The sequence below is a fragment of the Myotis daubentonii genome, chromosome 6, assembly GCF_963259705.1.
Source record: "Myotis daubentonii chromosome 6, mMyoDau2.1, whole genome shotgun sequence".
NCBI lineage: Eukaryota > Metazoa > Chordata > Mammalia > Chiroptera > Vespertilionidae > Myotis > Myotis daubentonii.
In genome coordinates, this window is record NC_081845.1 from 5022915 (window position 1) to 5042434 (window position 19520).

Sequence of the window (19520 nt, forward strand, 5' to 3'; positions counted from 1 at the left end):
AAGAAGGAATTCTTACCATTTGCAGCAGCATGGATGGAACTGGAGAGCATTATGCTAAGTGAAATAAGCCAGGCAGTGAAAGAAAAATACCACATGATCTCACTCATCTATGGATAATGAACAAAAAGATAGATACAGAGGCAGAGAAGCGTCTAACAGACTGTCAAATTATGGTGGGAAGGCTGGGGAATGTTGGTGGGGGGTGGGGAGAGATCAATAGAAGGACTTTATGCATGCATATAAGCATAACCAATGGACACAAGACACTGGGGGGGTGGGGTAAGGGCATGTGCCGGGGAGGTAGGGGAGGCCGGGGGAAGGTCAATGGGGGAAAAAAGGAGACATATGTACTACTATTTGTAGTACTTTAAAGAAGAAAAAAAAAATAAAAAAAAGAAATAAAAAAAAATTGGGGTGGCAATACTTATACCAGACAACATAGACTTTAATATATTTTTATTGGTTTCAGAGAGGAAGGGAGAGGGAGAGATAGAAACATCAATGATGAGAGTGAATCATTGATCAGCTGCCTCCTGCATCCCCACACTGGGAATCAAGCCCACAACCTGGGTATGTGACCTGACTGGGAATTGAACCGTGACCCCCTGGTTCATAGGTTGACACTCAACCACCGAGCCATGCAGGCCAGGGTACAAAATAGACTTTTAAAAAAGGCTGTAACAAGAGATACAAGACCCAGCAATTCTACTTCTGGATATTTATCTGAAGAAACTCAAAACACTTATTTCAAAAAGACATATGCATCCATATGCTCACTGCAGCATTATTTACAACTAGAGGCCCAGTGCACGAGATTTGTGCACTGGTGTGTGTGTGGGGGGGGGGGGTGAGGGGGGTGGGAGGGGAGTCCCTCAGCCTGGCCTGTGCCCTCTCACAGTCTGGGAGACCTCGGGGGATGTCCGACTGACAGCAGAGGCCCGCTCCCCGGACATCCTTAGCACTGCCGTGAAGGTGGGAGAGGCGCCTGCCACTGCCACTGCCACTGTGCTCATCAGCCGTAAGCCCGGCTCCTGCGTTGAGCGTCTGCCCCCTGGTGGTCAGTGCAGGTCATAGCGACCCGTCGTCCACCGTTCAGTCGATTTGCATACTAGCCTTTTATTATTTAAGATAGGCAAGATATGGAAGCAACCTAAGTGTCCATCAATAGATGAATGGATAAGAAGAGGTGGTACATATACATAATAAAATATTACTCCGCCATAAAAAAAGAATGAAATTTGGCATCTGCAACAACATGGATAACCTAGAGGATTTTATACGAAGAGAAATACTAGGTGTACTGGTTAATAATAGTGGATTTTGTAATCAAAGAAAACACGATAATTTCAAGAGAAACATCAAAAGTACATTATTCAAAGTAATGTCCATCACTAGCTACACATTTCCCCATCTTTCAGGTAATTGGTGGATACCGTCCCAATAGAACTTTTCTTGTTTTGAGGCAATACATTCGGAGACCCAATTTTCCACTTCTTCGTATATTTTGAAGTGCTGCTCAGAAAGCGTGTGTGCCATCGCTCGGAACAAGTGGTCATCTGAAGGAGCAAGGTCTGGTGAATACCGCGGGTGGGTTCATACTTCCCAGGCAAGATCTTTTAACATGTCTTTAACTGGTTTTGAAGTGTGTGATGGTGCATCATCATGAAGCAAAATTACTTTGCCATGTCTTCTGGAACATTCTGGTCATTTCATGATCAAAATTAATGGTTTCACCTGGTTTTAAAAGCTCATAATACACCACACCTTCCTGATCCCACCAAACACAGAGCACTGTTTTATTTCTGAAGCGATTTGGCCTTGCAGTCGATGTTGATGGTTGACCTGGATCAACCCATGATTTTGTGCATCTGGGATTCTCAAAATCCACTTTTCATCACCAGTCACAATTTGATGCAAAAAAGACTTTTCTTTTGTGCCACTGAAGCAACATTTTACTGATGACTTTTCGGTTTTCCATTTGTCTTTCGTTCAGTTGATGTGGCAGCCATTTTCCTTATTTAAAATCTTCCCCATTGCTTGTAAATGATCAGAAATTGTTTGCTGAGCAACGTTTAATCTTTCCGCAAGCTGTTTTTTAGTTTGACATGCATCTTCATCCAATAATATTTGTAACTGTTGGTCTTCAAACTTTTCCGGTTGACCTGGACATTCTTTGTCTTTCACATTAAAATCATCACTTTTAAAGCGTTTAAACCAGTGTTCACAAGATCTTGAGATGGAGCATGTTCACCATAAGCTTCCCGAAGTATTCAGCAGCACTTTTCTTCAACATAAAGTAATGAATTAAAACTTCCCGCTAATGCTCTTTTTTTGGCACAAAATTCGATATTTTTAAGTGTAAAAATATCTATGACGTTAACACCTTCAGCAAATTTGACATATGCAGTTTTGAAGCTTGTTGTCAATACAACAAAATAGCATACATATCAAATCACATATATATCAAGATATGTGCAACTCCATCTATTGAAAAAAATCTGCATTATTAACCAGTACACCTAGTTAAGTCAGAGAATGACAAACACCATATGATTTCACTTATATATGGAATCTAAAAATCAAACGAACAAACAAAAACACACAAATCCTAGCTACAGAGAACATTCTGATGGTTGCCATATGGGAAAGGGTTGGGGGATAGGTGAAAAAGGCAAAGGAATTAAGAAGTACAAATTGGTATTTAAAAAACAGTCATGGATGTAAAGTACAGCACCCGGAATACAGTCAAAAATACTGTAATAACTATGTTGTCAGATGGGCACTAGATTTATTGGAGTGATCACTTTGTAAGTTATAGAAATGTCTAATTGCTCTGTTGTACACCTGAAATAAAATATTGTACAGGAACTGTAACTTAAAAACTAAAAAAAAAGTTAAAAATACAATTAAACTACTCAGAATATGCTTCTTCTTAAGGTAATCTATATAAAGACACATATAACTGGGTTGCACAAGGAATATGAGTGTCTGCTTTAAACTGAATATTTGAAGGCCAGTACTCTTAACTATGACTTATTTTTATTTTTTATTTTTGTTAATTCTCACCCAAGGATATTTTTTCCATTGCTTTTAAGAGAGAGTGGAGGAGAGGGAGAGAGAAAGATCGATGTGAGAGAGACATAAACTGGTTGCTTCCCACATGCACCCAGCCCGGGGTCAAGGATCAAACTTGCGACCCAGGTACATGCCCTCGATCTGGAATCGAACCCTGGAGTCTTCGGTGTGTGTGACAATGCTCTACCACTGAGCACACTGGCCAGGGCATTAACTATGATTTATTTTTATCAGTGGTTCCTCTTTAGGAAAATTTCTCTTCTAGATTCATACAGCTAATATAAAACTCACCACAGAACTACAGCTGGCTTTTATAGTATCACAGTGTAAGATTAAAGATAGAGGGGGAAAAAAGATTGCCAAAGAGAATTAAGTTAGCAAAATAAAATACAATTTGAGCTAACTTAATGTTTATTATACCAAAAACAGAAGAATGGATTACACTTAATCAAATGAAGAGATTTAGATTAAATGGCAACCAAGAGATGGGAAAAGATTACAGAATGAGGGATCCGTTACATGGGAAAATTGAGAAGCCAGAAAAGCTCCTTGGAGGGGTCCTAACTGGAAATGCGCCTCTGACCAGGTTTTGCCAGCATCTGCTTTCCCCTTTGCAGTGAGTCCTTCCTGCACACGAATAAACATCACAAAAAGGGAAAGCCACCAAGTAGAAAGAACAGTGAGGTGGGCGAAGCATCTCAGGCATGAGGCACCTCAGCTATGTCCTTACTCAGTTTTCAAAACAACCCTAAGAAGGTGGTATTGCTGTTTTGCAGGAAGTCACCTGTCTTGAGGTAGAATGAGCAACACACGAAGAACTGGAATCTTAACCCAGCTCTCAGCCCTACACCTTCTGTGATGTCAGTTATCCTGGGGCTGATCCTGTCCTGACCCCTTAACTGACCTGGCCACGGTGTTTCCTCTCACCCAGTCAACTCCGCACACTGCTGGGAAAGGCTCTCTTGATAAAACAGGCATCATGCCACATACGGAAAACTCCTAATGATTCCTGATTATCTAGGATCAAGTTCACATTCATTTTCTGGTGTTTAGATCCTCCAAAACCTAACCCCATCCTAAAACTCTAACCCTATCTCCCACTCCACAATACCACCCTCCCCAGCAGAGCACTTTCTTTTCTCACCTAGAGGGACACCACTGGAATCAACACTGGTGCGCTCACAACCTTCACACCCCCTGCTGCTCTCTCTACTAGCTAACCCTCCCTCATTTTGCAAAGTAACACCGCGTTCAGCTCCAGGGACAGATCTAGGCCTGATTAGCCTCAGCCAGTGTTTCTCAACAGTGGTGCAATTAGCATTGGGGCCAACAAAGGGCAATTCTTTATATTCTTTATTTTGGGACTACCCTGCACATTAGAAGTTTAACATCCCTGCACGAAATAGGATAGGTTCTGGCATAATTAGAGTGATTCGTTTGCCTACCCTCACAGAGCTAAAAAGCAGTAAAGCCGGGACTGCAACGCAGGACTGTCTCCGGGTAAAGCCTGGGCCCTTCCTTTCCAGGACACCCAGGTGGCTCGCAGCTCTTACTCAAAAATCAGCTACTGCACAGCTACTACTGATCACGCCAGGATATGAAAACACGCGAGGAAGAGCCACCACCCTCAGTGGCCGATGGGAAAGAGAAGTAGTTACAAGAGAAAGTGTGTGATACACAGGATGCACAGCGGAGCAAAGCCCAGTGGGCCGGCGGGGAAGAGGGAATGGGCAGAGAACGCAGGGGAGAGGCTGTTCTGAGCCTTCATGATTGGGTCACTGTCTTTTATTTTCTTATTCCCTCAAGGACAGAGACTATGCTTGTCTTTCCTTCTATCTCTACAGTAAACCCTGTTGTTTTACTGCAAATACCAGTAAGCCCTTTTAGGCTCCCTACACTTGTAAGATCCTCTAAATTTAAAGAGCTATGATGTTTTCTTTATACCACAGTATTTCAGTAAACTACATTGTTATTCTTTAGATAACTGTTTAAGATCCATTTTCACTGAGAATGTCAGAAACACTTCTGATACATCATGATACAGCACAGCTACTGATTTACTAACAGCAGCTGATCCAGTTGAAACAGTAAAGAACAAATACTCTTTGTGTTTCTAAAATCTTATTTTTAAGGGTATATACTAAAATATTTATCATTAAGTAATATCTGAAATTTGCTTCAAAATAACGAAGGAAGGGGAAAATAGAAGAGGAAGGTCAGAGGAAATAAAATGGGCCAGGAGTTGATAATTATTCAGACTGGTGATATGTACAGACGAGGCTCAATGTACTTACTATTTTACTTTTGTCTATGGTTGGAATTTTTATAGTTAAAATAAAAAATATTGAATCTTGCCAAATGTTTAGACAATATCTTTAATAAAACTCACTGCCGTGGAAGTTTTAACCACAAATCATATAAAATTTCAATAATATATTTCATACAAAAAAATTACAATCAAAAGAATAAAAATTCATTAAATCTCAAAGTCCTAAGCCAGGATGGTACCATCTCTTCTAAAGCCCATGAGAACATTGTGACTGGGACCGCTAAGGCAGCAGCACTGCCCGCGAGTGGGCGCATGCCTGCCGTCCATGCATCCGTGTAGCCTGAGCCCACTGGGAAAGCAGCATGGCTCCCAGGTCACAGGAAATTATGCATGAGGATCAGGGTTTTGGCATCTATGCTGAGTGAGATGCAAAACTATTGAAGGGTTTCAACACACCTAAACTGACATATTTTTAAAGAGTTGATCTTGCTTTTATTGGCCCAAGCTAACTGTGGGGAGGCAGTGCTGCTCTGTTCATTTTTATATCATACTTAAGTATTATTTCATCCCTTCTTGAAACTTAATTGATTTTATCTAATTAAAGTGACACTACGAAAATCCCGAACTCTATTTAAGCCCATTGATGTGAGAGCTACAAAAGGATTAATAGACTATCTTTTTATTTTATATCTGAGGAATATCCCAGTCAAATCAGTTGAAAATAATTTTTAAATGAAAATTTTAAAATCTCTTAAATACTGAATTTTGGATTCTATTTGATAGAAAATTTTAGATCACATTTCCTGGAAATACTGAAAGTAACTGCAGGGGCTGTCAGAATAGGTTTACAGCTGTAACATTCTTTAAGTTAGTAGAGCTATGGGCCAGCTACAGACATGTGGTGGTACCATGCCACAGATTTTCTAGCAATGCCACTGTGCTTCTATCTCATTCACACTCGTGTCCTCTATGCCTCTAACATTCTCACTCATTTTTATCTTGTTTTGATGTATGAAAGGTGATTTACCAGAATTAGCAACGCACACCGTAGCAATAGCAAAAGAATTAAACTCAATTGCCAGATATCCAGATTTGGGAAACTGGGTCAGTGAAGTTTGGGATAAGAGTCAGTTTGAAGCCCTAGCTGGTGTTGCTCAGTGGATAGAGCATCAGCCTGCGGAATGAAGGGTCCCAGGTTCAATTCTGGTCAAGGGCACATGCCTGGATTGTGGGCTCGATTCCCAGTGTGGGGCGTGCAGGAGGAAGCCGATCAATGATTCTCTCTCATCATTGATGTTTCTCTCTCTCTCTTCCTCCCCCTTCCTCTCTGAAATCAATACAAATATATTTTTAAAAGAGTTTGAAAAGTTCATCACCTCCATAAAAGTAACTTGAAATTAGAAAAACTTATTTAAGCTCCCTGAATACAGTCAAGGTAGACCCTAGATCTTGGGGTCTAACAGATCCCAGTTTATAGCGCTGTTTCTTAAAATATTTGCATTGATTTCAGAGAGGAAAGGAGAGAGAGAGACAGATAAAACCATCAATGAAGAGAGAGAATCATCGAAAGGCTGCCTCCTGCACTCCCCACACTAGGTACCTAGCCCTCAACCCAGGCGTGTGCCCTGACCTGGAATTGAACCGTGACTTCCTAGTTCATAGGTTGATGTTCAACCACTGTGCCACACCGGCCGGGGCACAAAATAGACTTTTAAAAAAAGGGCTGTGGCCTCTTTACTGACATAAAGTCATTTTTACTCCTAAGTTTCCAATGACAGTGAATGCAGGAAAACAGATTAGAGACTCATTTTTGACACATCAACAAAAAGGCTGTAAAAAATCTTAAATTTAACTCTTGACTCTAAATCTCATGAAGGTGAAGAAAGTACAGAAATGACTTAAACAAAAACAAAAATACTGTTGCTGACCAACAGATTAGCTGCTCTGCTTCCTCTCAGGTTCTGAGAGAAGGGTGCAGAGAGGCAGGTAAAATTACAAATGTATTTACAAAGCTGCAATTTTTAGGACACTCAGGTTCAGTGGTGGTTACTCAGTAAGTTTTCAGTTGTTTTTAAAAGTTAAAAAAATACTTTTTTCTCCTTTGGAAAGTAAGAAAATATGGTGCTTAAGTAAAATAAATATCTAAATTTCTATTTGTAATACTGAATTTATTTGCATTTTTTTTACTTTTTCTGTTGACATGCCACTTATAAATTAAAAGCATTAATTAAAAACATTTTTTCATCTTAGTAAATTCAAAACAAATTAACAGAAGGTGGATAAGTTTAGGATTCTGCTTTAGATGCCTGGTTAGTGACAAAAAGTTTTTAAATTAAAAAAAAGAACTTGTTTTCTTCCTTATTACTAAAACCATAAATATTCATTATTCAAAATCTTGAGAATACAAGATAGGCTAAAAGCTGAAAAATAAGTTAAGGGCAGCCACCATGAGAGAAACAATGACTATTAACACATATTTCTACATTTTCAGCCCTCTTCTGTGAATCTGCATTAGAAAATACAGGTAACCTGGCATTTAACTGGTACATTTTAAATAGCTCAATAATTTCTGAATGTCACCTCTCTTAGGCAAGGATCCAAACCGTAGCTGCCTTACTTCGAGCAGCAAGAGGCACACAGGAGCTACTGCAATGTCTGTTAAATTAAGTATTTGGGACCCCACAGGACAGACTGGACTTGCAAACTGGAGATGAACGAGGTACTTTAAAAGAGACTGATGTGATAGAATAAGGGTTAAATCCAAGCAATGGATTGAAGGGGAAAAAGACATTCAAGACTCCACTCCTCTGAAAGCCTTGCTGGCTTGAGGGGCGCCAGGAGCCCCCACTCCTCTAGGACACTACAACTGTGGTGGTGTGTGTGCCCTTTGAGGGCAAGGACAAGGCCTGTCAGGTGACATCCAGGAGCCGAGGGCCTGACATTCAGCGTTCAAATGAAGGAGTCAGCGAAAGATGACTGACGGGTAATAGCGCCCAGAAGAAGGCTGCATCTTTCGCCCTCGTTAACTTATCCGCTCTCTGCCTTCATGAACCACAAACAGGTAACTTTTGGATCCTGTCCCTGCAGGTAATACCACTACCTGACTCGATTTTCAGACACTAAAAATAGCTTAGAAGAACTGAGTCATGCTGAGTAACGTCCTTAAGCACTGTACTTACAGTGCCTAAAAATGAATAAATGGGCTAATCTAACAGGTGTGTTTTTAAAAATCAAAAGGGGAGATGTACCAATTAGAAAGTGAAATGCCCACAGTTTGTTATTTTGATCACCTGACATCAGGTTTGGTTTCAATTAAAATGCTTAACTTTGTCTTTTTCTTCCATCTTCTATTCCTTCACAATCTATTATAAAGATGCTCTAACTTGGATTTTGTTTTGGCAAACACAGCAGGCTGATACGTTAACCACCATCACAGTGAAACACTGAAGTACTGAATATTAAAAGCAAAAGACACACACACACACACACACACACACACAAATGTACCTTTTTAAAAAATATATATTTTATTGATTTTTTACAGAGAGGAAGGGAGAGGGATAGAGAGCTAGAAACATCGATGAGAGACAAACATCGATCAGCTGCCTCCTGCACATCCCACACTGGGGATGTGCCCGCAACCAAGGTACATGTCCTTGACTGGAATCGAACCTGGGACCTTTCAGTCCGCAGGCCGACGCTCTATCCACTGAGCCAAATCAGTCAGGGCAAATATGCACCTTTTAAAACACATTTCTGAGTCAGCACAAAAGGAAAGGATCTGGAGAGGTCATGGGAAAGTGAGAGCAGAAACCCTGGGAGAAAGATGTGCTGAGGTAGGCCTCTACCCTAGGAGTCTCCTCCAAACCCTGGAGACCTTGCCTGGATCTATAATGAATGCTGTGCTGGGGGAGGGCAGGACTCCTGTACTGAGCTAGAAGCTGGGGCCCCCGGGGACCAAAACACAGGGTAAAAGAGAAGAACCTCTTGTGCAAAAGGGAACAGCAAGGAAACTTATCACTGACACAGAGTAGGGGAATAAGGGGAAACTTCCACTGAGCTCTGAGGCCCACAGTCACGCTACGCAGTATGGCTGGAAAACATGAAGCCAGGAATGAGGTTAGAGTGGCCCCAAGGATGTAGCATCCCCAGGAGAACGGTATAAGCAAAGACAATTTCTCTCTGGAGTGACTTCAATATAGATATTAAAATCCTCTCAGATGACATTCCAAGGAAAATGAGCAACTCATAGAAAAAAATAAAATAAATAATAAGACACACCAGAAAACAAGGCACCATGAGTGAGAATGAACAGAAGAAACAGATGGTCAAATTAGAACTCAGATATTAGAATTACCAGACACAAACTATAAATGCTTATTATGCTTAAGTGAGGCTTAAAAATGTGAGGAAAGAATGAGAGACTATAAAGAATGACCAAGCAGATTTGAAATAGAATCAAATATAATATCTAAAACCAGAATATAACTAAAAACTAACGGTATGGATAAAACAGCAGATTAGGCCCAACTTAAAAAAAAAAAAAAAGAGCAGTGACCTGTCCTTTTTTCAGTTGGGTAAGAGTCAAAAGAAATTACAGTAAATTAAGTAAAACCTCAGTATAACAGACTAACTCGGGCGAGGGGGTGCCTTAGTTAAGCAGAAAGTCCGTTATATGGGACTGCACAGATGTGGAACATTTGTAGCATCACAGAAAGTACGCTACATAATAAAGTAGGTTTTCCGAATGCATATGTTAAAAAACTGACAAATTGGTTAGTTTACCTGTTTTTACTTATGTAGACACATTTGTGTAATTAAAATTGTGTATGCTTGAAAAGCTTAATTTCACAGAAAAGTTTTCTATATGTATTACTGTAACTTTAAATTCATACTGAATAGGTCTAGCAAATGTGTGCATTCACCAGTCATGGAGAATAAACAAATGCACATGGCAGGGACATGGTTTAGTGCACGTCAGACAGCCAGCCAGCACGTTTTAAAACTGCTGCAGAAAGTCTAGTGCGATGCAGTACGATCATCACGTGCTAATCATTTGTCAAACATCGTTTATAAGTGTAGTGACTCTTGGATTTAAATATGTAGACTATAGGTGTAGATATGTAATAATAACTTATGTCAGTGAAGTTACTACAGTGTTTTCTCCAACATATGGCCAATTTGCTAAAATTTGTTAAAAATAACAGTGAGTTGATAACAAAAAAAAAACAACACCCTGTTAATTTAGTTATAAGCTAATCTTGGTTAAAAGCATTTCAAAATTAACAGGATGTTAATTTCCACATACGACAGACATATGGACGGGAAATTTTGTCCATTAAACCTGAAGTCCATTAAATTGAGATCTGCAAAATCAAGGGTTTACTATATCCAGAATGCAACACAAAGAAAACATAACAGGTTGAGAGTTAAGAAATTATATGTCTGTTGGACATTTTCATGCTAATTAGAGTTCCAGAAAAAGAGAATAGGAGCGAGGCAATATTCATGAAATAATAATCACTGGGAATTTTCTACGACTGTGATTCCCAATACAGTAGCCATTAGCCACACGTGGCTATTTAAATTAAGAATCAAAACAAAGTTCCTCAGTCACAATGACCACATTTCAAGTCCTCATTGGCCACATGAGGCAGGTGGCTGCCATATAGGACTGCACAGAGAACATTTGCAGAATCACAGAAAGTTCTACTGAACTGCACTGCTCTAGAGCTCCTGAAAGACCCAAGACACCCATGAAATCCCACGCTGTGTAAATAAAATCCACACATGACACACACTGTGAAACTGCAAAATACTAAAGACACAGAGAAGGTCTTCGAAACAGGCAGAGGAGAGTCAGACCATCTCTAAAGGAACAATCTTAGATGGCTAACTTCTTAGCAGTAACTTTGAAAGCGAGTAAAAACAGGGGAATAATACCTTCGAACGTGCCAAGAGAAAATACTATCTGAACCTAGAAAACTACATTTCAAGAATAAGGCAAAATATATTTTCACACATAAGAAATTTATCAACACCGAATCTTCCCTAATGGAAATTTCAAAGAATTCACTTTAGGCAGAAAGAAAATTATCCCAGAAACAACTGGAATATAAAAAGGAATAGTAAGCACAAATATGGTAAAATGTGATGAAATCTAAACAAACGTTAATTATAAGGAAAATTAAAATAATGTAGAATTTGCGGTGGAAAAGAGAGAATTCAAATACCAGGCAATCACTAGCTATTTGGGGAGAGAGGGCAATAATACTGAGTAATTTCAGACTTTAACTTAGAAGTGGTAACACACATTCTATGATAACCACTGAAAAAAAGGCAGTATGTCGGACAAACCTTCCAAAAAGTTGAGAAGGGGAAGAAAAAGAAGTAAAATAAAAGGGGGGCAGGGTTTCAATTGGGGGTGGGGGGGTGTTCAATCAATCTATAAGATGGTAGCCAGAAATCCAAACACATCAGTAAACACAAATAAAAGCAGAGAAAACTTTCTAGCTTCAAAGATTGCCAGACTAGATAAAAGGGGAAAATTATGCTACAGGCTTTTATAGCAGGCAAATATTTACCAAAAGAAAAACAATGAAACCACATTAACTTTAGACAAAATGGTCTTTAAGAAAAAAAAAAGTATTATAATGAGCATTACTTCATAATGATAAAAATAAAAAGTTCAAGTCACCTGGAAGATAATACTAATTCTAAACTCAAGAGATTTTTAAAAATCCACCATTTTAACATGTCCATCAAGTACACAAAAGGTCACTTAGATACACCAGACCAAGAAGAGTTAGTAAGAACACAGATGTGAAAGGCATAACTAATATAAGTTCAATTTAATGGGCACACTCAGAATACACACACGTGTGTCATATATACTGTATGTACATATATATATATATATATAGTGCACAAGTGGAATATTTCTGCTTATATGCGAGGTACAAAGTTAGCCTCAACAAATTTTCAGGTATAGTATTAGTATCAATCAGATTATCTGATCACAATGCAATTTAGAAATTATTAACAAAAAGACTAAGAGCAATCCTATACTTCTAAAACTTAAACATCCTTTTGGGCTTCCAGTCAAGAAGGCGGAGTAGGCAAATGCTGTGCTTACCTCCTCCCACAACCACATCAAAATTACAGCTAAAATACAGAACCCTCACTGAGAACACCTGAGGTCAGGCTGAACAGAAGTCTTATAACTAAGGATATCAGAGGAAGCCCTGTTGAGCCTGGAGACACAAAATGGGCTGGTCACCCACTCAAATATGGAAGTTAAAAATCAGGAGGAATCTCTCTGCTGTGGAAGTCACCCCTGAGGAGTGAGGGTCCCAGCCCCACAAAAGAGCCCCCAGCCCAGGGTCCCAGTGCCAGGAAGAGAAGTCCCCATAACTTCTGGCTGGTGAAAACCAGTGAGGACTGCCCTGCCGGTATGGCTCAGTGGTTGAGCATCAGCGGGTCACAGTTCAATTCCCAGTAAGGGCACATGCCTGGGTTGTGGGCACATGCCTGGGGATGCAGGAGACAGCCAATCAATGATTCTCTCTCATCACTGATGTTTCTAGCTCCCTCTCCCTTGCCCTTCCTCTCTGAAATCAATAAAAGTATGTTAAAAAAGCAAACAAAACAAAAACCCTGTGGCGATTGTAGCTGAGACAGAGGGCTGCTGGAGTCTCAGGCATTCCTCTTAAAGGGATTGCTCTGACTTTACTCGGACTAATTCCCTCTGAGCTCCATCACTGGGGCAGCAGCTTGAAAGGTACCAGGGACATGTAGGGAGGAACTGAATTGTCTGGCTTTAGGCAAGGGCTGGAGGAGCCCTTTCTCCAAGTCAGAAGTGCTGGCAGAGGCCACTGTTCCTTTTCGGAGCCCTCCCCCAACCCAGCCTACATACTGGCCATATCTGAGTCTCCATCAACCTCAGGACATTGCTTGCCCTGCCCTGGTCCTTCAGAGACCACACCCCACCCCACCCAACTCTCGGACACACCCAAGCCGCTTCCAGTGGCTTTTCCATGCAAATAGCCTGTCTTGGCTCATGGTGAGAACTTTCCTAAAATCTCTCAAAGGTTCACAAACCCCAAACAAGCGGCATCTAGTCTCCAGGTGCCCCGTATCTCCCACTAAGCAAGCACAAGCCCAACACTAGTGGCAGCTGGCCTCAATTTGCAGCTCACCAGGCCCAGCACAAGGGGCAGCCATCTGCAGAGCACTGGGTAGCTCATCCCAACTGACCTGGGCAGGGCACAGGCAGCAGCTGACCTTGACGGCACCAAAGCTCCTCCCAAGAGGCTCCGGAACCAACACACCCAATGGCCCGCATCAGACCCACCGGAACATCACCCAACCTCCTCCACAAATGACACACCCAAAGGGTAGACTCAGCAGGCAACAAAGGAACACGAAAACGAATCCTGCGCCATAGGGTCAGCCGCCACCCCCCTATCAACAGCTCCTCTGCTGTAGTCACAACCAGGCCTCGCAACCAAACAGCCTGAGGGTCAACCCCTCTCCTGACACACCAGAAGTAATCAAGGCTCAACTACAACGGGAGGGCTCACTCAACAGACCAGGGAGACTGCGCCACTGGGCCCCATAGGACACCTACTACACAGGCCACTCTACCAGGACTGGGAGGTATAACACTCTACCTAATACATAGAAACAAATGCAGGGAGGCGAACAAAATGAGGAGACGAAGAAACATGTCCCAACCGAAAGAACAGAACAAAACTCCAGAAGAAAAAATAAAAGGCAACAAAGTGGAGATGAGCAATCTACCAGATGTAGGGTTCAAAACACTGGTCATAAAGATGGTCAGTGATCTCAGTGAAAACTTCACAGAGACAGGAAACACAAAAATGGAGATGGACAACATAAAAGAGAACCAGTCAGAAATGAAGACTACAATAACTGAAATAAAGAATAAAGTAGATTAGGTAAAGTGCTTGATCAAATCAGTATCTGGAAGATAAGGTAGCAGAAAACATCCAATTAAAACAGCAAAGCCCAGCCGGTGTGTCTCAGTAGTTGAGCATCGACCCATGAACCAAGAGGCCACCGGTTCGGTTCCCAGTCAGGGCACATGCCTGCTGACAGTATCTTAAAGGAGACAGCCACTTGTCATAGAAACATACCTTAAATGGCAGTAGGGACATATGTGACCCTCAAGAGTTGGGCAGATCAGGAATGTTTCCAGAGGAAGTGATGCTTTGAGCTGAGACATATGTATAAAAAGAAGGTACCTGGGGAAAGAGCCAGAGAACAGCATTCCAGAAAAGAAAGAACAGCATCTGCAAAGTTATAGTGTTAGGTGGGCATTAAAGTAAAACTCTAATTTAAATTTCAGATGATCAATATAAAAACAGGGAGTAGAAAATGGCAAATGTTTATGCTTTCTAATCTACTCCTTTAATAAGAAATTGGTTTACCTTTCTACTGTCATCAATTTTTTTCTGACTATACAAAAACTGTCCAGATATATTTACCAAGGCACTTTTTAAAATATTACTGTTATACAAAATGGAATGGTTAGCATTTTCCATACTTTTTTTACTATCATAACCAACTGTAACCCTGAAGACTCTTTAGGAAGGTATTTCTATTCCTCCCCCCCACCACCACCACCACAGATAAAGAGGTTTTTGCTCAGAAGAAACCACAAAGTATGCTTTCGAAACTGTTCTCTCTATTGTTTATTATGGAACAGTCCTGAGCAATTCACTCCTTTCCTAGCAGTATTTCAACATTCCACCCCCACTTAATTCCACCAGACAAGCAGTATAACACAGATGTGTGACTTTAGACATTGGAGCTGGACAGAAAAGTTCTTTTTAAAAAAGCATCAGGGACTCCTAGAATCTTGTTATAATGATTAATCCTAAAAGTGACTATGCAAGCACACAAGGGTCCAAATTAGTAATGAAAGGTTAACTTTGAAATGGCAATTACAACTAAGTTATACAGCTATGGATTAACTTTCATTAACTATTTTATGTCCCTTTTAATAAATATGGGTAAAAAATAATTTTCCAAGATTTAATACATAAAACTTAATTTACTCCTAAGTTCACCATATGACTGTCAGAATATAGCCTTCTGAAGCTTCTGACAGAAGTCAAGACTTTACACACTTGTATTAGCCGTCCCCTGTATTTGTTATATAAGACTGGACTGGTCTCGGAGTGACACAACTGAATTCAGCATACTAGGGAAAGAGTAGATTCAAAGAACAGATAATCCTTTTAAAATATGCAGATACTAATTAACTTTCTTGGGCAGTGAAGAATTGACCAATTCAAGTTTTTCTCCTCAAAGATAATTCCTTTCTATTCTGAGCATACCAGAAAAGTTTTTAAAAAATCATGAGTGTTTGAAGGTAAATGCATCTTCAAGAAAACATGTAAACATAATACACAAGAAAATCGTATCTAAGAGAACCAAAGCCATTCTCTGGTAAATTCAAAGGGAAACCCACCCAGTAAGTACTACCTAACACCCAGATATTGAATTGATTTGTCATCACTTAAAGCAAGAGCCCGAGTGCTAGATGAGTCTTACATTTTATAAACATTAGCTGTTATTGGTTACTGAAAGTTTGTCTCCCCGCCTCCCAATTAAAGAAAGGGAAGGGAAGAGCGCAAACCATCAGATGCTGGTAAGGGCAGCCTTGTGGGCAGTCCGTGGAGGGAAGCAACAAGAACAACTTCACTCCCCGGGAACAATGAAAAAATTCGTGTGGTTTGATACAAGAATCACCAGGAAGTAGGAAAACCAGAAAACGGAGGCAGGACCCTCTTTTATTACGCGCTTCTTTTCTCTCCCCCTTTTTTTTAAAAAAAGGGAGTGGTTTGTCACCACTGCACACATGGAAATGCGTCCCATGTGCAGTAGTGATTAGAAAGGCCCGGGAACGCGCCTGCACAGGAGAGCAGAGATAATGAGGGCGAAGTGCTGACGCACGCCAAGGCTTGAATTTAACAAGAGCACGTCCCATGCAAGTTTAACACAAGAACCACCATCTTTGTCAGCTTTAGGGGAAAACTAAGGTCAGGTGTACCCATCAGTAACATTCCCACTGTGTGTACCTGAGCCAGGTGCTAAGCTGGGTCCCGCTAGAGGGCAGAACTGGTGGCACGATGAGCAGGTCAGAGCGAGAAATGCCACGGCGCTGACCACAGCGCTGACCACGGCGCTGACCGCCGCGGAGCGACAGCCACACACAGCTCTGCAGGTTGCAAGATGGGGTCAAGCAAGACCGTGTAACTGGCCATTTCCGAGAGGTGTGGCAACAAACCGCAAAACAAATTTCCTTAGAAATCCTTGGCTTGAGTTCGGTTTTGTTTTTAAAAGACCAACACAAATTACACCTGTGTTAGAAGGTAGCAAGTTCTGTCCCATCCGATAAAACCAAGCAAGAGCACAGACGCCGATATTTTAACAAAAAAAGGCCACTGTTTCAGCGACGGCAAGCAAACAGGTTCCTTGGAGAAGAATCGCCATTAAAAAATAACTCTGCGCCTAGACCTAGATCAATTCTGAGCACACGCTTTCATGGCATCGGACAACCTGGTCTTTCGGAGGGATTTCAAATTCCTCACCACTTCCCGAAGTTATCGAACAAAAACCCAACAGCAAAAAGTAACCCCAAAGAAACTTGGCGACTGCAAACGTAAACACGCGAGAGGGTGCTGATGTTGGTAAAGGCTGCGTTACCGAAACCGCTCGCAAAAGTCCAGCCATCCCTCCCGCCACGTGACGAGCTCCGGGGGAGGGGGGTCCCCACCTCCGGTCAGCGCCGCTTTTCCCACTTGGCGTCCAGAACGAAGGGAAGAGCCCCGGGGAAGGGGGCGGGGAGGGCGCCTCCTGCAGCCTCAGGCGGCGGCGAGCGGCCGCGGACCCCCCCGAACCGGCCCCGAACCGGCCCCAGGGCCGGGCGAGCCCCGCGGCGGCCGGTGACCGAGCCCGAGTCCGAGCTCCACCGCGGCCGCGGCCTGGGCCTCTCCACGCTTCCCCTCCGCCCGCTGTTCCCGCTGGGAACGCCACGCAGCCCGAAAGGCAGCAAAGCCAGCGGAAAGAGGGAAAACACCAGGAAAAGCGCAGGAAGTGGGAGCGCGGGGCGCTCCGGGCGCCGCTCCGTCCCCCGGGCGGGGCCTGCCCCGGGGGCGCCGGGTCCAGCGGGCGGGGGTCGCGTCCCCGCTCCGGCCGCGTGCGGGTCGCCCCGGCGGGCGACGGAGGGGACGCGCTCCCCGCGGGGGCCGGGCGGGCGTGCGGGCCGGGAGTGGCCGCCGCCGGCACGTTCCCGGGTCCCCGAGGCCGGGGGGCCGCTCGGGGCGCGCAGGGCGGCGGGACCCCCTCCCCCCGGCCCGGCCGCAGCCCCCGCTCACGCGCCCACTCTGCGGGCGGCGCCGCTCTCCCCGGAGTTCCCGCCCGCGACCCCCCGCCCTCCGGCGGGTCCCCGAAGGCCCTCGCCCCGCGCGGCCCGGCCCCTCCGCCTCCCCCGCGGCCCGGCCCGACCCCCCGCGCCGCCGAGGGCCGCCGGGGCCTGCGCGCGCCCCTCACCTTGGTCGCCATGGCGGCCGGCTCCCCGGCTCGGATCCCGCGGCGGGAGGGCGGCTCCGGCTCCGGCTCGGCCCGGCGCGGCGGCGGCGCCTGGGCCCCGAGGGTGGGCGCTGGGCGACTGGGGCCGCCGGCCGCTCCCGCAGTTCCTCAAAGTCCCGGCTGCGCGGCCCCCGCCCTCGCGGCCAGCCTCCCATGGACCGTGCGCGGCGCGGCCGGCGGAAGCGCGCCCGGGGCCCGCGGCGGCCCGGCCTCCTCGCCCACGGTCCGCCCCCGCCGGAGCCTCCGCCCCGGGCCGCGCCGCCGGCGGCGCCCTTTGTTCCCGCGCCCGGTCTCCGCCCGCTCGCGGCGCGGACGCGGTCAGGCGGCGGGGACGCTGCCGCCCGAGCCCCCGGCTCCCTCACGGCCGCCCCGCGGGGTCCGGGGCCGAGGCGCGAGGCCGAGGAGACCGCTCCGTCCGCGGGGACCGGCGGCGGCGGGGCCGGGTGCCCTGGGCTGCGCAGAAGGCGCGCCGAGTCCACCGCCGGGCCGCGCGGAGCAATGGCTTCCTGGTCCGACCGGCCCTTCCAGAAGGTTGTGCCTGGAGTTCGCCCGGCTGGGCTTCGGTCCCAGGAACCTCCTTCCGGACTTTGGATCCATTTGCAACGCCTCGGCCCCGGCGGCCGAGGAAGACTCGGCCGCTTAGCTCAATTGGGAGGGAAGGGGAGGTCCGGAATTTTCCATGTTGTTTGTCCCGCTGTCTTTCAGAGCTGGGCCTGCGGGTTTTATTGATAATCGATGGCTGAACTCGGGCAGCCGTTTCCACGCAGGATCAAGAGCCGTGCCTGGAAGACACGCTGGAGGTGGCCTCAGCCTGGTGCGCCCTGGTGTGACCACCTGGATGTGCGTGATCGCCTGGATGTGGGGGATCGCCTGGATGTGGGGGACCACCTGGGATGTGGGTGATCGTCTGGATGTGGGGGACCACCTGGGATGTGGGGGACCGCCTGGATGTGGGGGACCACCTGGGATGTGGGTGGTCGCCTGGATGTGGAGGACCAACTGGGATGTGGGTGATCGCCTGGATGTGGGGGACCACCTGGGATGTGGGTGATCGCCTGGATGTGGGGGGCCACCTGGGATGTGGGTGATCGTCTGGATGTGGGTGATCACCTGGATGTGGAGGACCAACTGGGATGTGGGTGATCGCCTGGATGTGGAGGACCACCTGGGATGTGGGTGATCGCCTGGATGTGGGGGACCAACTGGGATGTGGGTGATCGCCTGGATGTGGGGGACCATCTGGGATGTGGGTGATCGCCTGGATGTGGGGGACCAACTGGGATGTGGGTGATTGCCTGGATGTGGGGGACCACCTGGACGTGCATGATCGCCTGGAGTGTGCGCGATCGCCGGGGATGTGCGTGTGCAGAGAGGCAGCTGTCAAGTCAAGCAGCTTGATGGGGCGAGGAAAGCGGTATTTACAGTTAATGTCAAGTCTGTGTGCGTGTGAAAATATTCAACTTGCCCTCCAGAGATTTCACCAGTGATGTTCAACAATGGAGTTTAAAATAGGCACATTTTAAATGTCCAGAGTTTTCTGTACATTCTTATGTTC

The 19520-nt window shown here is 44.9% G+C and overlaps 1 protein-coding gene across 3 annotated transcripts in view; it reads right to left on the reverse strand.

The window, feature by feature from the left end:
- SNX9 (sorting nexin 9) overlaps window positions 1-18133 on the reverse strand; it is a 68949-nt gene extending 50816 nt beyond the window's left edge. For 2 of the 3 annotated variants that reach the window (XM_059699954.1, XM_059699952.1), the window contains exon 1: window positions 14503-14538. In XM_059699954.1, the coding sequence (XP_059555937.1) occupies window positions 14503-14523 (21 nt within the window). In that variant the 5' untranslated portion in view covers window positions 14524-14538. Of the gene's footprint in view, window positions 1-14502; window positions 14539-17926 lie in introns of those variants that run through there. The other variant, XM_059699953.1, reaches the window with a different exon arrangement.
- Between the last annotated feature and the right edge of the window lie 1387 nt (window positions 18134-19520).